The sequence below is a fragment of the Ambystoma mexicanum genome, chromosome 8 (genome assembly GCF_040938575.1).
Source record: "Ambystoma mexicanum isolate Mex_15411 chromosome 8, UKY_AmexF1_1, whole genome shotgun sequence".
NCBI lineage: Eukaryota > Metazoa > Chordata > Amphibia > Caudata > Ambystomatidae > Ambystoma > Ambystoma mexicanum.
Genome location: NC_090929.1, coordinates 1,728,125,518 through 1,728,146,905, shown reverse-complemented (window position 1 = coordinate 1,728,146,905; position 21,388 = coordinate 1,728,125,518). Strand labels below are relative to the sequence as shown.

Here is a 21,388-nt window from a genome sequence, read left to right as displayed (position 1 = left end):
AAACTACCAACTACGCCTCCTCAGAGGTATTCTTCCTTTCCTCTCCTTCGGTGTGCAGTCAAAATGTCGAATCAATAATTTCGAATGGATTTAATTTGAGAAAAAAAATGTAAAAAAAATGTTGAATTTTTTGTTTTTTATTTGATATGTTTTTTTGGGGTTTAGATAGTAAAATAAGGGTTATTTTAAAAAAAGTGGGGGTCGGGGGAACCCCCCCATAAAAAAAGTTAAAAAAAAAATATTCGACACTTTTTTGCGACGTTATTGATCCGACAATAATGCATTCGAAATTATTGATTTCGAAAATAGGACTATAAACCCTCTCCTTCCCCCAGAAGCTCACTGTCACCAGAGCTCTGGTCCTCTCTAGGCTGGGCTATGGCAACAGCCTCTTTCTAAATCTGCCTCTACTCTCCGCCCTCTGCAACTCATCCAGAACAGGACTGCAAGACTTGTCCTTGGCCTCAAGCCCATGGACCGTATCTCTCCAGCACTGCAATCTCTGTATTGGCTCCCAGTGGCTGCAAGGATTAACTTCAAGACCCTCTGCATTGTCCACAAGGCCTTCTGGGGCCTGGGTCCTCAGTACCTCCAACTCTCTCTTCACAAAAACCTTCCTACTCGAGCTCTTCCCTCCTCCACCTCCAACTCCCTCAGGGTCAGTCGCTTCTCCAAGCAACGAGTTGGTGGTAGATCTCTTTCTTCGGCTGGGGCCTCCCTCTGGAACAGCCTCCCTGCCTCTCTGAAACTTGCGGAGAACCATCTCTGGTTCCAGAAGCACCTCAAGACCTTTCTCTTTGCTTCTGCCTTCTCTCTTCCTCTCCCCTGCTGATTTCCTTTCTAATACTGCACTGGTCACCTGGCTACTCTCTGATTTCGAGTCCAGGTCCCTGCCTGCCCAGTTGCACACCCGCACTGCCCCCCGGCAACCCTTGCACTTGTCTCTGTATCTGTAACCCTACAGTCCCCCTACCTGCACTTTTGGACTCCTGCTGTCTGCACTTACCCTTGCACCTGCCACCTGCTGTCCGCACTTCTTGTTATTGTTTTGATCCCATGTACAGCACTGCACCCTCCCCTTTCCCCTGACACTTTTCCCCTCTCCCGCACTTGCGCAATCTCTTTCTCTTGGCCTAGTAAAATCGTTGTCTCTGTCCTCCCTCTGGTCCCCCTTCCTTGCCTCGTCGCACCTTCAAACACTTGTGTAAAGGCGCGTTACAAATGCCATATCATCTTCTCTATATAAATAAAAATGTAAATGTTTGTTTGTTCAAAATCTTAAATCTCTGATAGTTCTTCACCGATTTCTTTGAAATTTTCACACAATGTTGCTTTTGAATAGGCGCGTGTTTTTATAAACCTACTATACATTGATGTCACACCTGTGACCGGTAAAAACATGCTTTTTCTGAAAAACCGCACCATCTGTTTGACGTAAAATCAACACACACTATTTTACGATTACATTTCAATGTTTCCGATTTAGAATGGCTCAAATACATGCCGAGGAAGCAGCAGAGCGACGTGCAGCCAGACATTAGGATGCACAGTTGCAAGCACAGCGATCGGGTTCTGCAGCCCCAGATCTGCTTCGTTCTCAACAGAATGAACGCGAAAGGCTGAAAGACGTCAAGGATAAACAGCAGATCAGCGTCAAACACGACTCCGTGCTCAGCAATCATGCGATTACAATCGCCTTGCATTCCGGTACAAACCAGCTGATGATTATAGTTTGAGCCGGCATGTTCTCATCGGCACCATGACTGAAGTGTGCCCTTAATACAAAAAAAGGTAGCAGGCGCCCCTCTCTCGAAAGAACACGGCATTATAACCTGTTCATGTGGTTATTAACCACTTTGAGAATTCACAGCCATCTGCTTTTTGCTCACTGTTTTGCTTCACAGATGGGAAAATAACAATTTGCATATCAGTCTTTGTCCCGCCCTCATGGGCAGTCCAGCACCGAAATTCAATGGCAATTCCTTTCTGAACAAAGTGTGCCCTTATTGCAAGGCTCTGAAATTTAATGGTGAAACTAAAGGAATGTGTTGCGCTGCCGTGAGAAATAAACTATCCCAACATGGAGAACCGCCAGAGCCATTGAAAACTACCCACAGGCATTGTCAAATTAAATTTAATAGAAATTTATTAGAAACGTGCGCTTTCTCTTTTATTTCTTTTCCATTTAACCAGACTGAGCCACAGCAACGCGTGGCCGGGGACCGCTAGTATCATATATATATATATATATATATATATATATATATATATATATATATATATATATATATATATGTTTCCACAAAACATCCCTTGCCTCCGGGATTTCGTTTCCCTTCCCCTGAAGGGTTTTAGCAAAACAATGTTTGAAGTACTCTTTCACCAAAGTTCCATTAAGGGTAGTGAAAATGACTCATTCCTGAGTACTTCCCTTAAGATAGCAAGCTAAATGTTCTTTTGACAATACAGGTTGAAATATATTGAAAGACCGTCTTTTATAGTTTTTAGGATGACCAAAGCAAAATGTTCCGTTTTAACAAAGGCTTGATATAATAAAGTTCTTTTTCAACAAAACCTTGGATTTCCTGGTGTACTCCCCTGCCATGAATATCCTCCTTTTTGAACATGCAGATACCCTGGTGTACACTCCTGCCAGTTATCTTTTTCCAAAGAAGGTTCAACTGAAAACTCTGGATATCCTGGTTTACTTTCCTGCCCGGAATAGCTCCCTTTTTACTCCTACAGATCCCCTGGTGTACACTCCTGCCAGGTATCTCTTTAACAAAAAAAAACAAAGGTTTCACTACCTGATGCTCTTATCAGGTCTCGCTGCAAAATTCACATTTCTCTTAAATGCTTTTACAATTGCACCTCCTCAGTGGCACAACCATGATGACTTTAGTTAGCACTTGCACCAATTTCCCCTGATACCGGCCACCCTTATACGAGGGGTTGTTCAAGCTCCTTCTAACAACTTCTCTTAACAATGGGCCTCATCACGAGTTAGGCGGCAGCCCTTAAATGCAGCGATAACACCATTAGCACTGCATTTAAGGCTTGGCCCAATCATGAGTTTTACCTCAGCTTTTTGTTGGAGGTGAAAATCTCCACTTTCTGCCATTATTGGGCAGTATAAGTGCGGCGCTAATTGGGTCCAATGGGGATTTACTGCCTTACTGCTACTTGTGATCCGGTGCTCAAAGTGCCGGACCGAGTAGCGGTAACACTATTTGCGTTGGGCGATAATCTGGCGGAATTACCAGTGGGATACCGCCAAGGTTGTGATGAGACCCAATGTCTCTTGGCAATGCTTGTTTCAGGTTTCTCCCAACTGACATTTCATGTCAGGAGAATTGTACAACTTCTGTCTCTTTGTTTCTCTTGCAATGTCTTTTGACTTATCGCAATGCTGGCTCCAGCTTTCCCCCAACTGACATCTTATATCAGGAGAACTGCACCTTGTTTTCCCTCTTGTTCTCTCTGTAATTCTATTTAATTCTATTTCTACTCTGTGTGCGCCTCAGAACAGCAGCTGACTGCATGATAGCTGTCCAATTCTCTTCTTTTATGAATTTATCGAGAGATTGTATCACCTCACTCAGGTGATACTGTGAAAGCATTCCTTGGCACAGCTTAACTATGGATATAGCTCGTGTCAGGGAAGTGTTATGGGAATTCCAAGCACTATATGGGCCCACGCTGGTTCCTGTTCTTATTTTATTGTATTCATTTGCTTACTGCTCATAACACAGGACTCCCTGATGCATGGGTAATATTCTTGGTGCCATTGCGTTCTTTTTCTTCTCTATAGGATGCACTCGAGAACTTGCCTTCTTCCATTCAGGGTAGAAGCTAAAGTTCCTATTACTGCAAGTGGTGTGGAACTGTGTATAATTTTTAAAAATACATATGTGGGAATCTACTTGCCATGTCTAACGTCTGAACACCTTTGATTTGTCATATTTGCACACTCCAATAGGCCCACAGAGGGACAGTTTCTCGCCATGCTTGTTCAGTCAGGTTTGAAAAGTATTCAGTGTAAAAAAACGACTGACTCTGCAACATACATGTGCTGTGCACCATTTTGCTCTGGAGTGAAGTTATAATGATTTTCAGACATGTACTCCCCTGCTTGGTATGGACCCAGTGAAATATATGGGATCTGTGCTTGGAATTCAGGACTATCGGTTTGGAAAGGCACTGCCCAGTGTTCCCAGAATGTGTATTTCGACCACAGGACGGGCTCATGTTTGACAAGTAAAAAGGCATTGTAATATCGCACATAACACACATAGGACCCCATCTCATGGAGATCCTCAACATCATCAAAAAGCATCAAAGCGCATTTTGTGCAAATGTCTGGAGCCCAGTTCTTAACAGTTCTCTATATGTTCTGGACACAGGATTACTGGGTGCAAACAGTCTGGATTCATCAATCATTGAAAAAGTGTGAACTTGCAGCTGCTTGGCTGGGCCGTTGGACGTCTTAAATGAAGGCATTGTCATGATCTCTGCTTCCAAAAGATCAGGACTTGCCCGACTCCCTTGGAAGCAGACCCATAACCCCGGTTCCGAGTGCCAGCCAGTCCCAATTGGGACCTTTTGGACCCTGTCCTGGCGCCAGTGGCACCAGGCTCATAAAGATGCCCAGTCCCAGCGCTGGAAGCGCCGGGCTCATAATGCTTGGGTGGACTTACCTGCAGCAGACCATGCTGCTTACTTACCTGCCAGTTGAGCCCCTGATCCTCTTCTGTTTGGGACTACTTTTCCTGTTGGGTGGGGGCAGGAGCCACTCCCTAGGTTCAGAACACTGGAACTCTTCTGGAAAGCAGGAACTCTTACCTAGGCATGGCTGTGGAAGGAGACACCTAAGCACTACAGGAGGCTATTTAAACCACACCCGATGGATGAATCTTGCTTTGCATTATTCTGCATTCTCTGCAGCAGAACGCTCATCGTGTCTTCTGCTTCTGATCCTGGGCCTAAGGGAACAAAGGCTTACCATCCTGGAATCCAGTCTTCAGCAGCACCTGTAAAGACAAAGAAACAACAGGTTAGCACTACGGTCTTCAGTGGCAGCGCATCTCTTACCTGGTCCATCGGCTGTCACCAACGCCTCGCGCTGCATTCCGGCATCTGAAAGACAAAGGCTTACCAGCTCTTCGCACGCTCCGGAGGTCGTCGCACTGCATTCCGGCATCTGAAAGACAAAAGCTTACCAGCTCTTCGCACGCTCCGGAGGCCTTCGGCGCTGCATCCCGCATCTGAAAGACAAAAGAAGGTGCGTTTAAAGACATTGGGCAACTTTATTACTCAAGTGCCATTACTCCTTCCCACGCCGAATCCAGTGGGTATTCCAGCACCCTTCAGCTTCTCTAAAGCTCCGAACTTGTACCTGCAAGATAAAAGGGACAGTTAGTGCGCATCGTGAAGCAGGCTACAAGCGCTTACTTACGTGCTTCCAGGCGCTTCTATTCCTCACGCGGGTTCGATCCTCAACTCTCATCAGCCCGCCATCCGCCATCGCCGGAACCCTGCAAAACAAGAGATATCATTACAAAAGACTTTTAAGACATTTGAAGTGCCCAGAACTTACCGTTCGTGCAGTTAACGACGGACAGCAGTCCTCTGAGGTCAAGAGGCCTGCACCCTTATCCAGTGAAGAAACTGGTTACGGCACCCTGCCCCGAGGCAGATGGGGAGCTCGGCGTTCACTTACCTAAGGTGAGGGTGTTAACCTTTGGGGTTCTACAGGAGAAGAGAAAGGGAAGAGGAGAGAGGCACCCAATAACCCCAGTTCATTAATCCCATATTTTCTATCTGCAGACATCTTACTCTTCGAGTCAGAGATACAGTGCACAGAGGTCCAGCCCAAAGAGCCAACCGTGTGTTACACATCACCTTTGAAGATACGGCATTCACCCAGTCAAGACCGGCGCCTCTGCGGGAATCAGGTGAGCGTTACAGAACGCAAAGCCTATCGCAAAACTCCCACCCAGGCGCTATGGAAACCTCGGATACCGACCAGCTAGCCCAGTTACTTGGGGAACTAAGAGCAGAAGTGCATGCAGCCCGTCAGGAAACGAATGCTCTAAGAAGGGAACTGATTATTTCCAAGGAGCGAACAGACGATCTCGCTAGACAATTGCTACAGTCACAAGCCGGACAAACTCCGTTACCCGCATCAGGGGCAAATCTTCCTTCAACATCCTCTACAAACCCAGTGCAGATCAACCTACCTGGGAATGTACCTCTGGCTCCGCCCGAACGATTTTCTGGTGACCCAAAGAGGTTTGCAGTATTTATTAATCAGTGCCGGTTGCACTTCTTATGCCGGCCAGCAGCCTTTCCAACTGATCAAGCTAAGGTAGCTTTCGTGCTTTCGTACCTTAGTGGCAATGCGGCAGACTGGTCGATCCCTCTAGTTAATCAAGATGATCCGGTTCTCCATGATTTTCAAGCTTTTCAGCTCAGTATGGAAAAACTGTTTGCAAGACATTCACAGGGGCAGGCCTTGGACAATGAGCTCCTTTCATTGCGACAGGGTAATCAAGACCTTTTGGCTTATATTGCGTCTTTCAACAGACTGATAGTGGAAACTCAATGGCCGGAGGACAAAAGGATTACGCTGTTTTATAGAGGTCTACTTGGAGAGCTCAAAGATGTGTTAGCCCAAGTAGTGAATCCCCCGCAAGACTTTTCGGACTATATTGACTTAGTCGTTCAAATTGACCACAGACTGCAGAACAGGAAGGCCGATCGTTCCAAGTTTGATGCTCGAGTATTTTCCAAACCACCAACTCCTACCAAAGGAGTAGACTCCGGGGAACCCATGCAAATAGGGGGCCTGAAAGGACCACTAACACAAAAGGAGCGGGAAAGGAGAAAACAGCTGCAATTATGCCTCTATTGCGGAAACTCGGGGCACTTTCTTCGAGACTGTCCGGTGAAACCAGCCAAGAAGGCAGTAGGAGCTGCAGTTACCAGGGTCACAAACTGTGAGCAGGGAATGACCTTGCCCGACAAGAATAGAGGTCCTCTTGCCGAGCGTTAAAACCAGTTCCGTGACCTCGCATTTCGTGATACCTATGGTCCTCATTAGCCCTGCACATCCGGATCGATTACATGCGATTGAAGCTTACGTCGACAGCGGTGCCATCGGCAATTATGTGGATCATGAAATGGTTTTGAGGATGAATCTGACTCTTTGTCCAAAGGCTGTAAAGGACGTCATTACTACGGTGGATGGTACGGAGATAGCCTCCGGACCAGTAACGCATACCACCCAAGAAGTGACGCTAGTAAGTCAAGATGGACACCATGAGAAGATCGTGTTCGATGTGATCAAGGCCCTTCAGTTCCAGATTATTCTAGGAATTCCTTGGTTAGAGAAGCACAATCCTCAGATCGATTGGCGAGCAAGAACGGTTCAGTTTCCAGAATGTGTCTCTACTTGTCACCCTCGACCTGGTGTTGCACTGGCAGCAATTTCCTCGGAGGCTCCCCAGTTACCTCCTGAATACCTAGAATTCCAAGATGTTTTCCGGAAGGATCAGGCTAACACTCTACCTCCTCATAGGTCTTATGACTGCCAGATAGACCTGATACCTGGATCTACTCCTCCTTGTAGTAGAATTTATGCCCTCACCGAGCCTGAGAATCTTCACCTCCGACAATACCTGGATCAATACCTAGCGAATGGGTTTATTCGTCCTTCCAAGTCCCCTGCTTCCTCAGCTTTGTTCTTCGTTCCAAAAAAAGAAGGGGACCTTAGAACTTGTATAGAATATCACGCCCTGAACCAGATCACCGTTAAGAATAGATATCCGTTACCTTTGATCCCTGAACTCCTGGACCAAGTCAGAAAAGCATGCATATATACAAAGCTGGATCTTAGAGGAGCTACCACTTGGTACGAGTAAAAGAGGGCGATGAATGGAAGACGGCCTTCCGCACCAAGTATGGGCTATTTGAATATCAGGTCATGCCCTTCGGACTTTGCAATGCCCCGGCCGCCTTTCAATATTTTATGAGCGATGTCCTCAGAGAGCTCATAGATGTGTGTGTTGTTGTTTACATTGACGACATCCTCGTTTATTCTTCATCGGAATCTGAACATCGGAAACACGTGAAAATGGTCCTCGAGAGATTGCGTCAACACAAACTTTTCGCTAAGTTGGAAAAATGTGTTTTCAACGTGACTGAAGTTGAATACTTGGGATTCATATTATCACCTAGCGGAGTGCGTATGGATTCAAAGAAGGTCGATGCAATTCTCAAATGGCCATCGCCATCCTCCGTAAAAGGTGTTCAAAGCATGTTAGGCTTCGCTAACTTTTACCGCAGGTTTATCCCCGAATTCTCTCGAATAGTCCAGCCCATCACCGCCTTGTTAAAGAAAAACAAACGTTTTGAATGGTCTACCGAGGCGGAACAAGCTTTCCAGAATTTGAAGACTAGATTTATCTCTGCACCGATCTTAAAACATCCTCGCCCAGAACTCCCCTACATCGTTGAAACTGATGCTTTGATCCTTGCCATGGGGGCAGTTCTATCACAAAAGGACCCAGTAACCAATCAGTTGCATCCCGTGGCATTTTGGTCCCGCAAATTCTCGCCTCCTGAAATCAATTACACTATTACTGATAAGGAACTTCTAGCTATCAAGTCCGCCTTTAAGGCTTGGCGGCATTATCTTCTGGGGGCCCGACACACCGTTACTGTGATTACAGATCACCGAAACCTGCAATATTTGAAAACCGCAAAAGCTCAATCCTCTAGGCAACTCCGTTGGGCACTATTCTTTGCCGAGTTTGACTTCATAATTACCTATCGACTTGGTACAAAAAACGGTAAAGCTGATGCCCTTTCTCGGATGGGAGTGGAAGAACATTTGATCAATCCTAAACCTGTACCTATCATTTCCGAACAAAGATTTCTAGGTGTAATCGCCACACAATCCATAGAGGAAGTTAAGGATAAAGCCAGGCTACTGGTAACTCCAGCAGACATACAGAATTGGCATCTGCAGGGAAAGGACTTTACGGTGAAGGACAACCTATTATATTTCCAAGAACGGTTATACCTGCCCAGCACAGATTTACAGAAAAAGGTAATCTCTTGTTATCACGATTCTTTAATGGAAGGACATCCCGGTATGACCAAGACCTCGGAAAAGATCAAGCGCTACTTCTGGTGGCCGTCTTGGAAAAAAGATATCAGAGACTTTATAATGTCCTGTGGAGTATGCGCCCAAAACAAGAGTCAAAAGGAAAAACCAGCCGGCCTCTTACGCGCTATTGACATCCCGCCTCGCCCTTGGCATACGCTTTCTATGGACTTCATCACCGATCTACCTCCATGCTCCGGATACAATACGATCCTAGTAATCGTGGACCTATTCTCCAAGATGGCGCATTTCATTCCACTTAAAGGCTTGCCAACAGCAGCAACTCTGGCCCGAGAATTTCTCGAAAACATCGTCCGACTGCACGGTTTTCCTTCAGTTCTAATTTCGGATCGAGGTAGTCAATTTATTTCTCATTTTTGGCGAAGTTGCTGTCGGTCGGCTCAAATTGATGTGAGACTTTCGACCAGCCACCACCCTCAAACCGACGGACAAACCGAGAGGACCAATCAAACTCTGGAACAGTATTTGCGCTGCATGCTACAACAAACTGAAAAAACTTGGAAAGATATCCTTTGGATAGCCGAATATGCCTACAATAACTCTGTCCACTCGGGAACTGGGAAGACCCCGTTTTTTCTTTTATACGGTAGTCACCCTCGAACCTCGGAGTTGGATCTACTCCAAGATCTTGGAACACCAGCAGTAGACCACCTGCATTCTACAATCGCCCAAGCCTTTAAGGAAGCCGTTTCTCACCTTCAAAGGGCTAAAGAACAATACAAGAAAGGAGCAGACCAACATCGGAAGGAAGCCCCCCAATATCAAGTAGGAGATCAAGTCTGGTTATCCACCAAATATCTACCTCTAAAAGGACCACGCACATTCAACCCAAGATACCTTGGTCCCTATTCCATCACTACCATAGTAAATCCAGTAGCGGTCAAGTTGGACTTGCCCCCTCACATGAAGATACATCTGGTCTTCCACGTCTCTCTATTAAAACCCGTGCAACCTCAAACCCGACTAACTACATCTCCAAACCTATTTTAGTTGATGGAGAACTCGAGTTTGAAGTCAAAAGCATCCTGGATTCCAAGATCTCCAAATCTAAACTATTTTACCTGATTGACTGGAAAGGCTACGGTCCCCAAGAAAGATCCTGGGAACCTGCAGAATATGTCCACGCGCCTTGTCTAATCAAAAGATTTCATCGAACATTTCCTAACAAGCCCAAACCCCCGGAGAAGCCCGGTTTGGGAGGGGCCTTGAGGGGGGGTGCTGTCATGATCTCTGCTTCCAAAAGATCAGGACTTGCCCGACTCCCTTGGAAGCAGACCCATAACCCCGGTTCCGAGTGCCAGCCAGTCCCAATTGGGACTTTTTGGACCTGTCCTGGCACCAGTGGCACCAGGCTCATAAAGATGCCCAGTCCCAGCGCTGGAAGCGCCGGGCTCATAATGCTTGGGTGGACTTACCTGCAGCAGACCATGCTGCTAACTTACCTGCCAGTTGAACCCCTGATCCTCTTCTGTTTGGGACTACTTTTCCTGTTGGGTGGGGCAGGAGCCACTCCCTAGGCTCAGAACACTGGCACTCTTCTGGAAAGCAGGAACTCTTTTCTTACCTAGGCGTGGCTGTGGAAGGAGACACCTAAGCACTACAGGAGGCTATTTAAACCACACCCGATGGATGAATCTTGCTTTGCGTTATTCTGCATTCTCTGCAGCAGAACGCTCATCGTGTCTTCTGCTTCTGATCCTGGGCCTAAGGGAACAAAGGCTTACCATCCTGGAATCCAGTCTTCAGCAGCACCCGTAAAGACAAAGAAAGAACAGGTTAGCACTACGGTCTTCAGTGGCAGCGCATCTCTTACCTGGTCCATCGGCTGTCACCAACGCCTCGCGCTGCATTCCGGCATCTGAAAGACAAAGGCTTACCTACTCTTCGCATGCTCCGGAGGTCTTCGCACTGCATACCGGCATCTGAAAGACAAAAGCTTACCAGCTCTTCGCACGCTCCGGAGGCCTTCGGCGCTGCATCCCGCATCTGAAAGACAAAAGAAGGTGCGTTTAAAGACATTGGGCAACTTTATTACTCACGTGCCATTACTCCTTCCCACGCCGAATCCAGTGGGTATTCCAGCACCCTTCAGCTTCTCTAAAGCTCCGAACTTGTACCTGCAAGATAAAAGGGACAGTTAGTGCGCATCGTGAAGCAGGCTACAAGCGCTTACTTACGTGCTTCCAGGCGCTTCTATTCCTCACGCGGGTTCGATCCTCAACTCTCATCAGCCCGCCATCCGCCATCGCCGGAACCCTGCAAAACAAGAGATATCATTACAAAAGACTTTTAAGACATTTGAAGTGCCCAGAACTTACCGTTCGTGCAGTTAACGACGGACAGCAGTCCTCTGAGGTCAAGAGGCCTGCACCCTTATCCAGTGAAGAAACTGGTTACGGCACCCTGCCCCGAGGCAGATGGAGAGCTCGGCGTTCACTTACCTAAGGTGAGGGCGTTAACCTTTGGGGTTCTACAGGAGAAGAGAAAGGGAAGAGGAGAGAGGCACCCAATAACCCCAGTTCATTAATCCCATATTTTCTATCTGCAGACATCTTACTCTTCGAGTCAGACATACAGTGCACAGAGGTCCAGCCCAAAGAGCCAACCGTGTGTTACACATCACCTTTGAAGATACGGCATTCGCCCAGTCAAGACCGGCGCCTCTGCGGGAATCAGGTGAGCGTTACAGGCATCCACACATGACCCATGGCTAGAGGAAACATTTCTATTGAGGATGGAGTTCCTGACTCTTGGAGCTCTCTTTTCTCTAACATGTGTGAAGAACTTAAAGACTTTAGAACAACTTCTTTGCTTTCAGGTGAAGTGGAAACTTTGCTAAAAAAAATGCAGCGAAGTCAGTGAGATGAGAAACACAGTGAGGCTCAGCCACAGTCGGAGGAAGTATACTACCAGCATTCTATAAGACTGTTTCAGAAAGTCGGTCCAAAAGAATTCTTTCATTACGTTGGCAATCAGAAAGGCTTTCTGTTTCCAGATTGGCAGACCTGCAGTTCTTCCATGAATTGTGGAGTTGTAGTCAAGAGTGGCATATTCCTCCTCATTTTGCACACCCATCATCATCATTTGTCGTACCTCCGTCCCTTCTTCTGTGGGCTCCTCAACTGGCAGAGGATGATTGCATGGAAATATCGCAGTAAGCATCTGGAGCGTGTCTCAGGTGGTCCACAGAAACTTATCTGGTGCTTCTCCTGGGTGGTATTGCGGGCAGGTCAGCAGTTATGGAACCTTTCAATCTGATTACTTGTATTGCGGGTCTGTAGGACGGACCAAACAGAGTCTTATCATGAATCTTCTCCTGCTTTGAGAGTGATCTCAGGACTGGCCTCGGCAGCTTCCACCTGGAGGGATTCCCTCAGCAGCGCTGTCGCCAGCAGTTGCTCGTGCCTAGAGAGGGGCCTGGGGAGAGTGTCCAGATCAGGCATAAACATCTTTCTCCCAAACAAGAGTTCAAATGGAGTCTTACCGTTGCATAAAGACTGGCGCAGGAAATTATTTAAACTTCTGCTAACTAGATGCACATGGTCTACTCAGTTACCCCCCACTGAATGGATGCATTTAGTCAGGCACAACATTATTGAGTGGTTTGCCCTTCCTATGAGCCCATTTCATCTCTGGATAATACGGGTTTAGAAAAGTGCAGATCTGATCCCAAACCTCAAATACCTTACTCGTGACCCGCCCTGTGAAAGCTGGCCCATTATCAGCATGGAACGTTTGAGTTGCTGTCATAGCTACTACACCCCAGAGTGCCTATAAGACTGATTTGCAGTCTGCTCTCTTTTGAGGAATCATCCAGGTGAACCTGGTGCAGGACCCACTATTACTAGAATATGCTTGCACTTATTTATTGCTGGTAGTAGCGGGGCCTACATGATCCAGATATCGTATCTCAAAAGGCAAGGTTGCCTTTCTTAAAGGAGCCTCTTTGGGTGTTTTGCTGTGGTCCACAGTTGTCTTCAGACATGTGTCACAGCTCTATGTATACTTTAACCTGTTGCCTTAATCCTGGCCACCAATACCTGTCGAGGAGCAGCTGTACAGTTGCAATAACCCCAAAATTGGTAGATGCAAGTACAGCATCTGTGGCTGCTATTTGCTTTTCCCTGTCTGCTCTTAAGGATTAATCTTTGAATATGAATTGTGACTACTGCTTTATTATTCTCAATGTCATAAATATTATTACTTGGGAAACCTTTTGCCTAGATATAATACCCAAACAAGCTTCTTTTATTTCCTCATCCATTGCAGGTGCTGAGTGAGTTATGGCTGCTATCGTCTTTCACACTGTGTGCTCTTTGGCATATTTATCTGCTAATGCATTGCCGATGCTATGAATGTGCCCTTTAGTATGTGCTCTTGTGTGCATCACCCATAGCAAAGGGTAAGGCTGTTTAAGGTCCCAACTTGTTTCCAGAGTTGCCTGGATGCAATAGGTTTATGCCTAATGTCACTAAAGTCATTTTGAATCCACCAATGCAAATCAGTGTTGTAAGCCCTGACAATGTAATCTGAACCTGAGACAACTAGTGTAGGCTTCCCGGAGTCTGCTTGGCTCGATGCAAGCCGCAATCCATGCAATTCAGCAGTCTGGGAAGACATGCCTCCCAGATGCTTTGTTGCAATTTCAGTATGTATAAATACTTCTTTGTGTGCAAAATGTCCTACCAAAGCTTCACATGCAGCAGCATATTTGGAACGTGTTCCAACAGCTGGTATGGCAGAGTCATCACAGTACATTATTTGGAAAAAGTCAAACAATGCCAGGCAGTGAGGTGTCTGGCTCTGTGTCCATTGTCCAAGTCAATCCACTCATTCTTTGCAAGTCTGCCTTGTAATGATACTTTACATCTGGCGCATGTTGAGATGCTGTCCGTTGAATCCATCTAGTATGTAATGCCTTTGCATTGGGTGCAATAGCTTTTGTGGCCGCCTCAAGTTGAGCTAAAGGTCTATATATGTGTATAGTTCTATTTGCCGCCAACAGCCTTTCTTTCTGAATGATATCTGAACTGAAGAAAGAATCTTTTCCTCGGGTACAATTCAGGTGTGGAATACACATGTGGCTTGTAAGCAATTGGTTTAATCTCCCCTAGATTACAAACTGTATATGAACGCATTATCTCCCACCAACACGTTTATTTCTAAATCTTTTTCTCGGTTTCTGTCTTGCAAAGGACCAGTTTGAGTCATTAACGTGTGCACATGGGGCAGAATGCGAGTGTGCTCTGGCAACTAATGAGCTGCTTTGAAATTTGGTTTTATCAAAGAATACAATGGTTTCACTAGCTCATCAAAATTGGACACATAAGATTTGCCAAAATTCTAAAGCCCTAAAATGGCCTGCAATTGCCTAAGTTTTAGGCAGTCGTATCCTGGCTCATTTCTCAAGAAAATCTGCTGACAGGCCTCTGCCCTCATCTGTAAGAGTTAACCCTAAGAAGGTAAACTCACGATAACAGCAAAGTTTGCATGCAGTAGCCTCTGGGACTACTACACACAACTATTACTACAGGTGTAAGCAAAACCAACCTTTGGTATAAGTCTGTACCACACAGTTTTTGGTAGCGAGCTGATCTGATATGACATTTATAACGCGCCTATACACAAGTGTTTCAATGCACAGCGAGGCAAGGGAGGGGGAACAGAGGGAAGACAGATAGCGATCTTACGAGGCCAGGTGTCATACACATCGCGCAAGTGCAAAGGAAGGGGGAAAGAAAAGTGCGGGGGGGGAGCCTGAGCAGCCAGGCTTATCTCAAGAGGGAATTTGAGCTTGTAATGAGGTTACACAGAGGTCTACAGTCACAAGTATTCAAATACACACTCAAGGTTTCTTGGTAAAACGCTTATTCATTTATTACACAGTCAGTTAGAAAATATTCACTAAAAGGAGGCAATCAATATCGCACGGAAATATACTACAGGTCTTCACGCTATAAGGTTCTGAGGCATTTAAACTACTTTGAAGGAGGAACAAAATGGCATAAGTTAATAAAACAAATAATAGAGTTACTCTTAAAGAGTGCAAATAGTTCTGCGTTCACCAGAGGAGTGGTTCCAATGCAATAGATAGGCCAAAGTCAATGGGCTAGAGTCTTGTATAAGAAAACCGTTTCTGGTATTTTAAACGGAAATGTCTTTGCCACGGTTCTGAGAAGTAGTTCATAGAAGAAAGGTTCGTATGTCGGGTCACAAGCTAACTAGGCCTGCAAGTTGCCAAGGTTTCACACACTTTCACAGTAGAGGTAAGTTCTCTGTCAGGTTTTCACAGTACCTTAGATTGAAGAAAAAGATGCAGCTGACGACTTCTGTTCCTGGCAGTTCCTGCAGATCTTGCTGTTCCTGAGCCTCAGTCGTGGGGATAAGAGGGAGGACGTCAAGGGACTCCTGCACGAGGACTGGTCATAAAGCTGGCAAACTGCCAATTCTTCGATTCCGGTAGCTGTCTTCAAGCACACAAACTGGTGTCCTTCTCCCTGGCTATTTGGTTTCCTGCAGCACGCTGAGGAAAATACAACCAGCTCAGAGAATGGTGTCCAGGTGGCTTCTGAGTTGATTGGTCCCACCAACTCAAAGGGAGAAGTCGTCATTGAAGGGCTTCTTTGTCGAGATTAACTTAGCGATTTGGACCTGCAGCAGGGCTTCTCCGGGCAAACCAACGGTCCAGGAGTTGCAGCAGCCGTCCTCTTCCAGCTCGTCTGCGGTTCTTTCGTTCCAGTGGTCGACTCTGCCTTCCAAGCCAAGAGACTCGCCTTTTAAACAGTTTTCTCCCATTCATTCCAGCCTGGACAGTCAGCCAGCCAATCACGCCAGAGTGCATTTGGGTCTCCTAGGAGACTAAGCACAGGGAGTTTCGGGCACCTCCCTCACTTCCTGGCCACCCCAGACACTCTGAGGCCAGAGGCAGTCTTCAGTCCTGAAGCCCGCCATAGGCGTAGGAACAAAGGAACCAAACCTGGTTTGGTGCGCAGAGACAGACTCTAGAAGGACCTTTCCAAAAAGAAATGGCGAAAAAAGTAGACCTGGACCTGTTAAAACAAAGGGGGCTCAGACGCCATCTTGAAAAACATGGCTCCTGTGATCTTTAGCTACCGGTAACCGCGGTCGTGGAAAAAACATGGTAGTTTGTTGTAAAACCACTGCCACCAGCCATTTTGATAGGAAAGGGTAGCATTTGACTGGTACATGAGTTTCTAGACAAAGGGGATACTAGGTAGCCCCTCCAGCACTCTATTGGAAGATAGTGTGTGCTGGGTCTAGGAATTTAAAAAGACTAGTAAAGTCAATTTAACTTTACATTCTCTGGGAAACAGTAGTTTATCCCAGAGAAGGTGTTTTAACCTTGGCAGAGCCTAAAAGGTTTCCCTGTGCCACTGACCTGAGGGTGCTGTGTGACACACATGAAAATATGCCGCCTATGGAGTTGTCTAAAACTCCTTAACCAAAAGATATAAAGACAGAAAACAAACGGAATAAAACAGTTCAAAGCCCCCAAAGTTTAGCAAAAGAGCTGGGGGTCTCTAAGGTAGAGGGGAATTAGCACATTTGAGAATTCTCCCTAACACTCCTCAGTTTAGAACGGTCTGGCATCTTTGTCTGTGAGGAATGAGATGAACTCTCATCAGTGCCACACTTTTGTGGACTCTTCATCTGTCTCTGAATTAGGAAAGTCGTGGTCTGTTGGTCTAAAATGGGACTGCTCCCTATGTTCACCCTAAGATTGTCTACACCTGTGAGTGCCTTGCCACTGCAGGGCATCTCTATCTCCTGTAGTCTTCTCTTTCTTTGGTTCATGCTCTGGGTATTTTTCTTCCTCTATTGGTGGAAGCTGTTATCTATGTGTTCTATCACCCCTTGTACCTTTAAACAATCCCCTTCCTTTTGGGGGTTTCCCTTCCTGATGTGTCTCCTTGTCTGGCTTACTATCCGTGTTAGCCGCCTTCTGTGCCTCTGCAGGTCTCCTGCCCAGTGATTGATAAGTGGATGTCACTATGTGCCCAAATTGCTCAATTTTTTTTCTTGCTCATTCAACTAGGACAATTTTTTATGAATTTCTAACCTTGCAGACTCTCCTTTCAATAAGGGTAGAATTATGCTCTCAACCATTTGATAATTATTGGATGCTATGGACAAGCCTAAGTTCATGGCGGCAGCAGCACCCTGTGTTCCCATAATGTCTGCCAATATTAATGCTAGTGATGTGATAGACGGCGTGCTTATCAGCTGTAAATAAAGCCAGCTATAAATTGAGATCCAGTATTCTATTCCTCTGGTTGATCGAGATCAAGCCCTCAATATTGTAACCCCGTTACTTTTGCTAAATATATTAGGATAAAGCCATTTCTTAAGGACTTTAGGACGTATATAATCTCCATAGAAACTAACTTGGGGGCAAGCTCCAATTGGGAAGCATCTATCTATCTATCTATCTATCTATCTATCTATCTATCTATCTATCTATCTATCTATCTATCTATCTATCTATCTTCTTCACAATCTCTAAATATGCACCATTCAGTTGCCATATAAATGTATTCGCCGTTTGTATGTCATCAAAGACCAATACTTTAGCTTTCGCAACATAATGTATACATGGGGAAACCATCCAAGACGACATAGCCATAACCGTGTAAAGGTCACTCTAAGGGAAAGTCCTCCTGGCGAATATAGGCACAGGAGCCTCATTAAAACAATGCCCGTGAAGGTGGGGCGCATTACAGGGAGGTGCTGGCTTAGGGCAGAGTTATCAGCGTGATCGAAGTGACGTCGATGGCACCATTACCACACATTAATGCCGCCCACCTAGAGGTTATAGCTATTAGTACCCCGGCATGATTTTTGGGTGCTAATAGCTTAAAGTTGAGAAACAGAATGGTAGCCTACAACAGAAAATGGCCACCCTGAATACCTAAGAAAGACAACAAAGACTAGCCCTTTATCCATTTTCATGGTGACCATTGGAGGAGTGACAACAGTGTGGAGAGGCAGCAGTGATGGGAGCTGTTGCTGAGGTGTGGGGGAGGGGACAAGCAGGGGGCAAGGAGGCAGGGTAGTGTGGGGACGGCTAGGGCCGAAGCGGTGGCTGGCCTCGGTATCCCATGAGGATGATGGCGGCTTCCCGCTGTTCACGGGGCATGAAGCACTCGGAGTACACTGTGGTAAACCTGCCTTGCAAACACCCTGAATGGCTGAGGGGTTGCATGGTGCCACCTCCCACATGCTGCTAAATATGACTGGAGAGGGCTGTGGAGACCAGTAGACGATTCCTTCAGTGGTTTCATCTTCACCACCAAGGACATATGGAGGGTTTCCCATGCATAGTTCACTGTATACAGGTTACATATGACGCAGATTTCAAAATAAATGACAAAAAAAAGGTTCCCACTTTTTACTACCCCCTCGTTCCCTGGAGCCTTTTGAATTGCTGTTGGTTTACCTGAGCTTGGTTTAATATATAACCAACAGATACAGGTGACATTTCTGGGTTTCAGTTTGGAGTGTGAGGTCTGTTGAGGGAGATGATTGGATAGGATCAATGCGACAAGGTGGCTGGCTAACAGCATTGGTTTTATTTGTAGAAATGTATGATGCAGTGTTAGTTCATATCTGTGATTTGTTCATGGGTCCTTCTAGGCTGCTGAGGGTGAAAAAGGAAACATACAGGTATGCCTTTTTGATTTGTAGAACCCTTTCCCTCCTCATATTGTGCGTTTTGTTCTTCCAGGCACCTGTGACGTTCCAGGATGTTGCTGCGCGTTTCTCAGTGGAAGAGTGCAAGCTTTTACACGACTGGCAGAAGGAGCTTTATTACAACGTGATGAAGGAAATTCAACAGGCCTTGTTCACGCTGGGTAAAAAGACATGAGTTATGGCATATGTCCCACGCTCGTATGATGTCTATATCTCGTTCCCTTGGCCTCTGCGCTGCTGCATGTATTGCTCTCTTGGGGTACTGTTGTGAGGAATTGCTATCTGGCAAGTGTGTGAAAGCTGTTTTTTACGTTTGTATTCATTAATATAATGATGTGGGTAATTCCATCTCTGAAAGGGAGATCTGCTGATCAGATTCCCCTTTCATAGGCTCCATGCCAAAAGCATAGTATGTGTCTGTGTCCTGCTGCATCAGCAGCCTGATTGCAGCGCCTGCTATGCCGGTAGCACAGAGCAGGTTTAGTGGTCACGGATCTGCAGTGACAGCCAAGTATCTGCAGCGCAGGGGCTGCAGTTCAGTTATGCACCCCTGTGCCAAAGCCGATCACAAACAGCCCAAGTATGGTGGCAGGGTAACTTCCAAGAATAAAGATATACCTGGGCTAAGTCATGGTGTCTGGCACTACTAATGATCATGACAGCCACATCCACATTGATATTATCTGTCCATTTATTAGTAATGTGGTACCGTTTATATATAAACTTTACACATTCTTATAAAACAATCAAGCACACAATTCACAATATTAGATTATCACATATTTCACTAAACATAAGAAATACTATACATGAGTATGGAAAAAGAAAATCATCTAAAATTAATAATTTCACTGATCAAATAAGATAAATCTTCATTTTGTAAAATAGCTTTACACGCATATGTAGTTATAATGACAGTTATAGTATTCAGAGAATCATATTAGACAAGAGAGTGAAAACAAAATTGGTTAACATCTGGCAATTCGCAATGTAAAACAATGTAATACAAGCACCACAGAACTTCTTTGATTTCCACAATTATTGTTCTTGGTTAAGGTGGTGATTGTGTTTAGGTTAACCTTCGTTCAATGATTAATCCTGGCTATCCGTTATCTCCTATTTCACTCCCTTCGAGGCAATCTAAATCGAATCCTCAGGATGGAGAGAGGTAGTCCAGAGATCAATGTAATTGTCTTAAATGGATATTCCTAGTACATTTTCAATCCTAAACCATATACTATACATTGCCATTAGTACCTTTTTTATATTTTGTGAGTTCACAGAGCAAAACCAAAAGATAGATTCACTTACTGATTCCAGGTCATGTACAAGATTACCGTGGTGTCGCCAGTACGTTTTTGTCAGGGATACACAATCAGTCAGAAGGTGTTTTGCTGTTTCACTAATAGCTAAATTTTTACACACCCGACAGTATCTCTCAGGAGGAGAGAAATGCCTGCAGACACCCTTGTTTACAAGAACCGGTAAATTGTCTCTTCTCAGAAGGAGAAGAAATCAGGTTCAAGTATTTCTGTGCATGATTGAATGTGTATAACATATAATGAACAAAATGATATTTTTTAAGTTTATCCAAATGCTCATAAGTTTCTAGCCAGTACAGAGATCTACCCTCTTGGGCAAAGCTATTTTCATTGAATCACTGTGTTCCCCTTTTCTTGGGGTCCAACATATCTCATTTCTTTTTAGAAGCTTTTCATTTTCTCCTTTAAGAGATAATTTGTGGACTCCTTAGTGATTTCTTGATAGATGGATACCATTAACGGATGCTCAGGATTATTACTCAACTTTTGGTACATCTCCGATCTCCTTTTCAAGACGATTGATTTTAGGGAGACTAGTCTTAACTCTAATCTAATGATAGCCATTGGTATACATGTGGGGAGGCCTAATATTCTTCTCCAAAAATTACCCTCCACCACTTGAAGCCATTTCAGATCGATAGATAGCAGTTCCTCCAAGCCATAGACAACCAATGGGGACCAAGACCTGTGTGTATAACGGACGCTCCCCCCCATATATTATATCTGCTCTTCGTGAGAGTAAATTGGTATATCAATGAGGTTATTTGTGCTGCTCTAATTGTGCGAGATTGTATGCAAGAAGTGTATTCCCTTTTAGCATCAATCTCCACTCCCAGATACTTATACAGGAGTGTATACATTATTTCAAGTTCTTGTATAATTAATTTGGGACGAGCAATCTTTCTGCCCGAGAATACCATACGTTGTGTTTTTTCACTGTTAATCATTAAGCCATTGCTCTTGGCGTAACCCCAAAGAGCATTAACCGACCTTTGTAACCCACTAAATGTGTGGTCCAGGATTATTAAGTCGTCAGCATAGGCTAATACAGGGCAGTGTGCCGCTCCAATTATGGTGTGGGGGGGCAGTTGTGCTCAGTGGATATAGCTAAGGAGAACAAATTGTACAGATTGTACAGAAAAGGGGCCATCACACAGCCCTGCTT

The 21,388-nt window shown here is 45.3% G+C and overlaps 1 protein-coding gene across 5 annotated transcripts in view; it reads left to right on the top strand.

Annotated features, from left to right (window-relative positions):
• The window catches only part of LOC138473374 (zinc finger protein 514-like), a 175,337-nt gene that overhangs the window by 36,358 nt on the left and 117,591 nt on the right, over positions 1-21,388 (top strand). For all 5 annotated transcript variants that reach the window (XM_069612065.1, XM_069612064.1, XM_069612063.1 and 2 more), the window contains one exon: positions 18,936-19,062. In XM_069612065.1, coding sequence (XP_069468166.1) covers positions 18,936-19,062 — 127 coding nt within the window. The remainder of the gene's footprint in view (positions 1-18,935; positions 19,063-21,388) is intronic.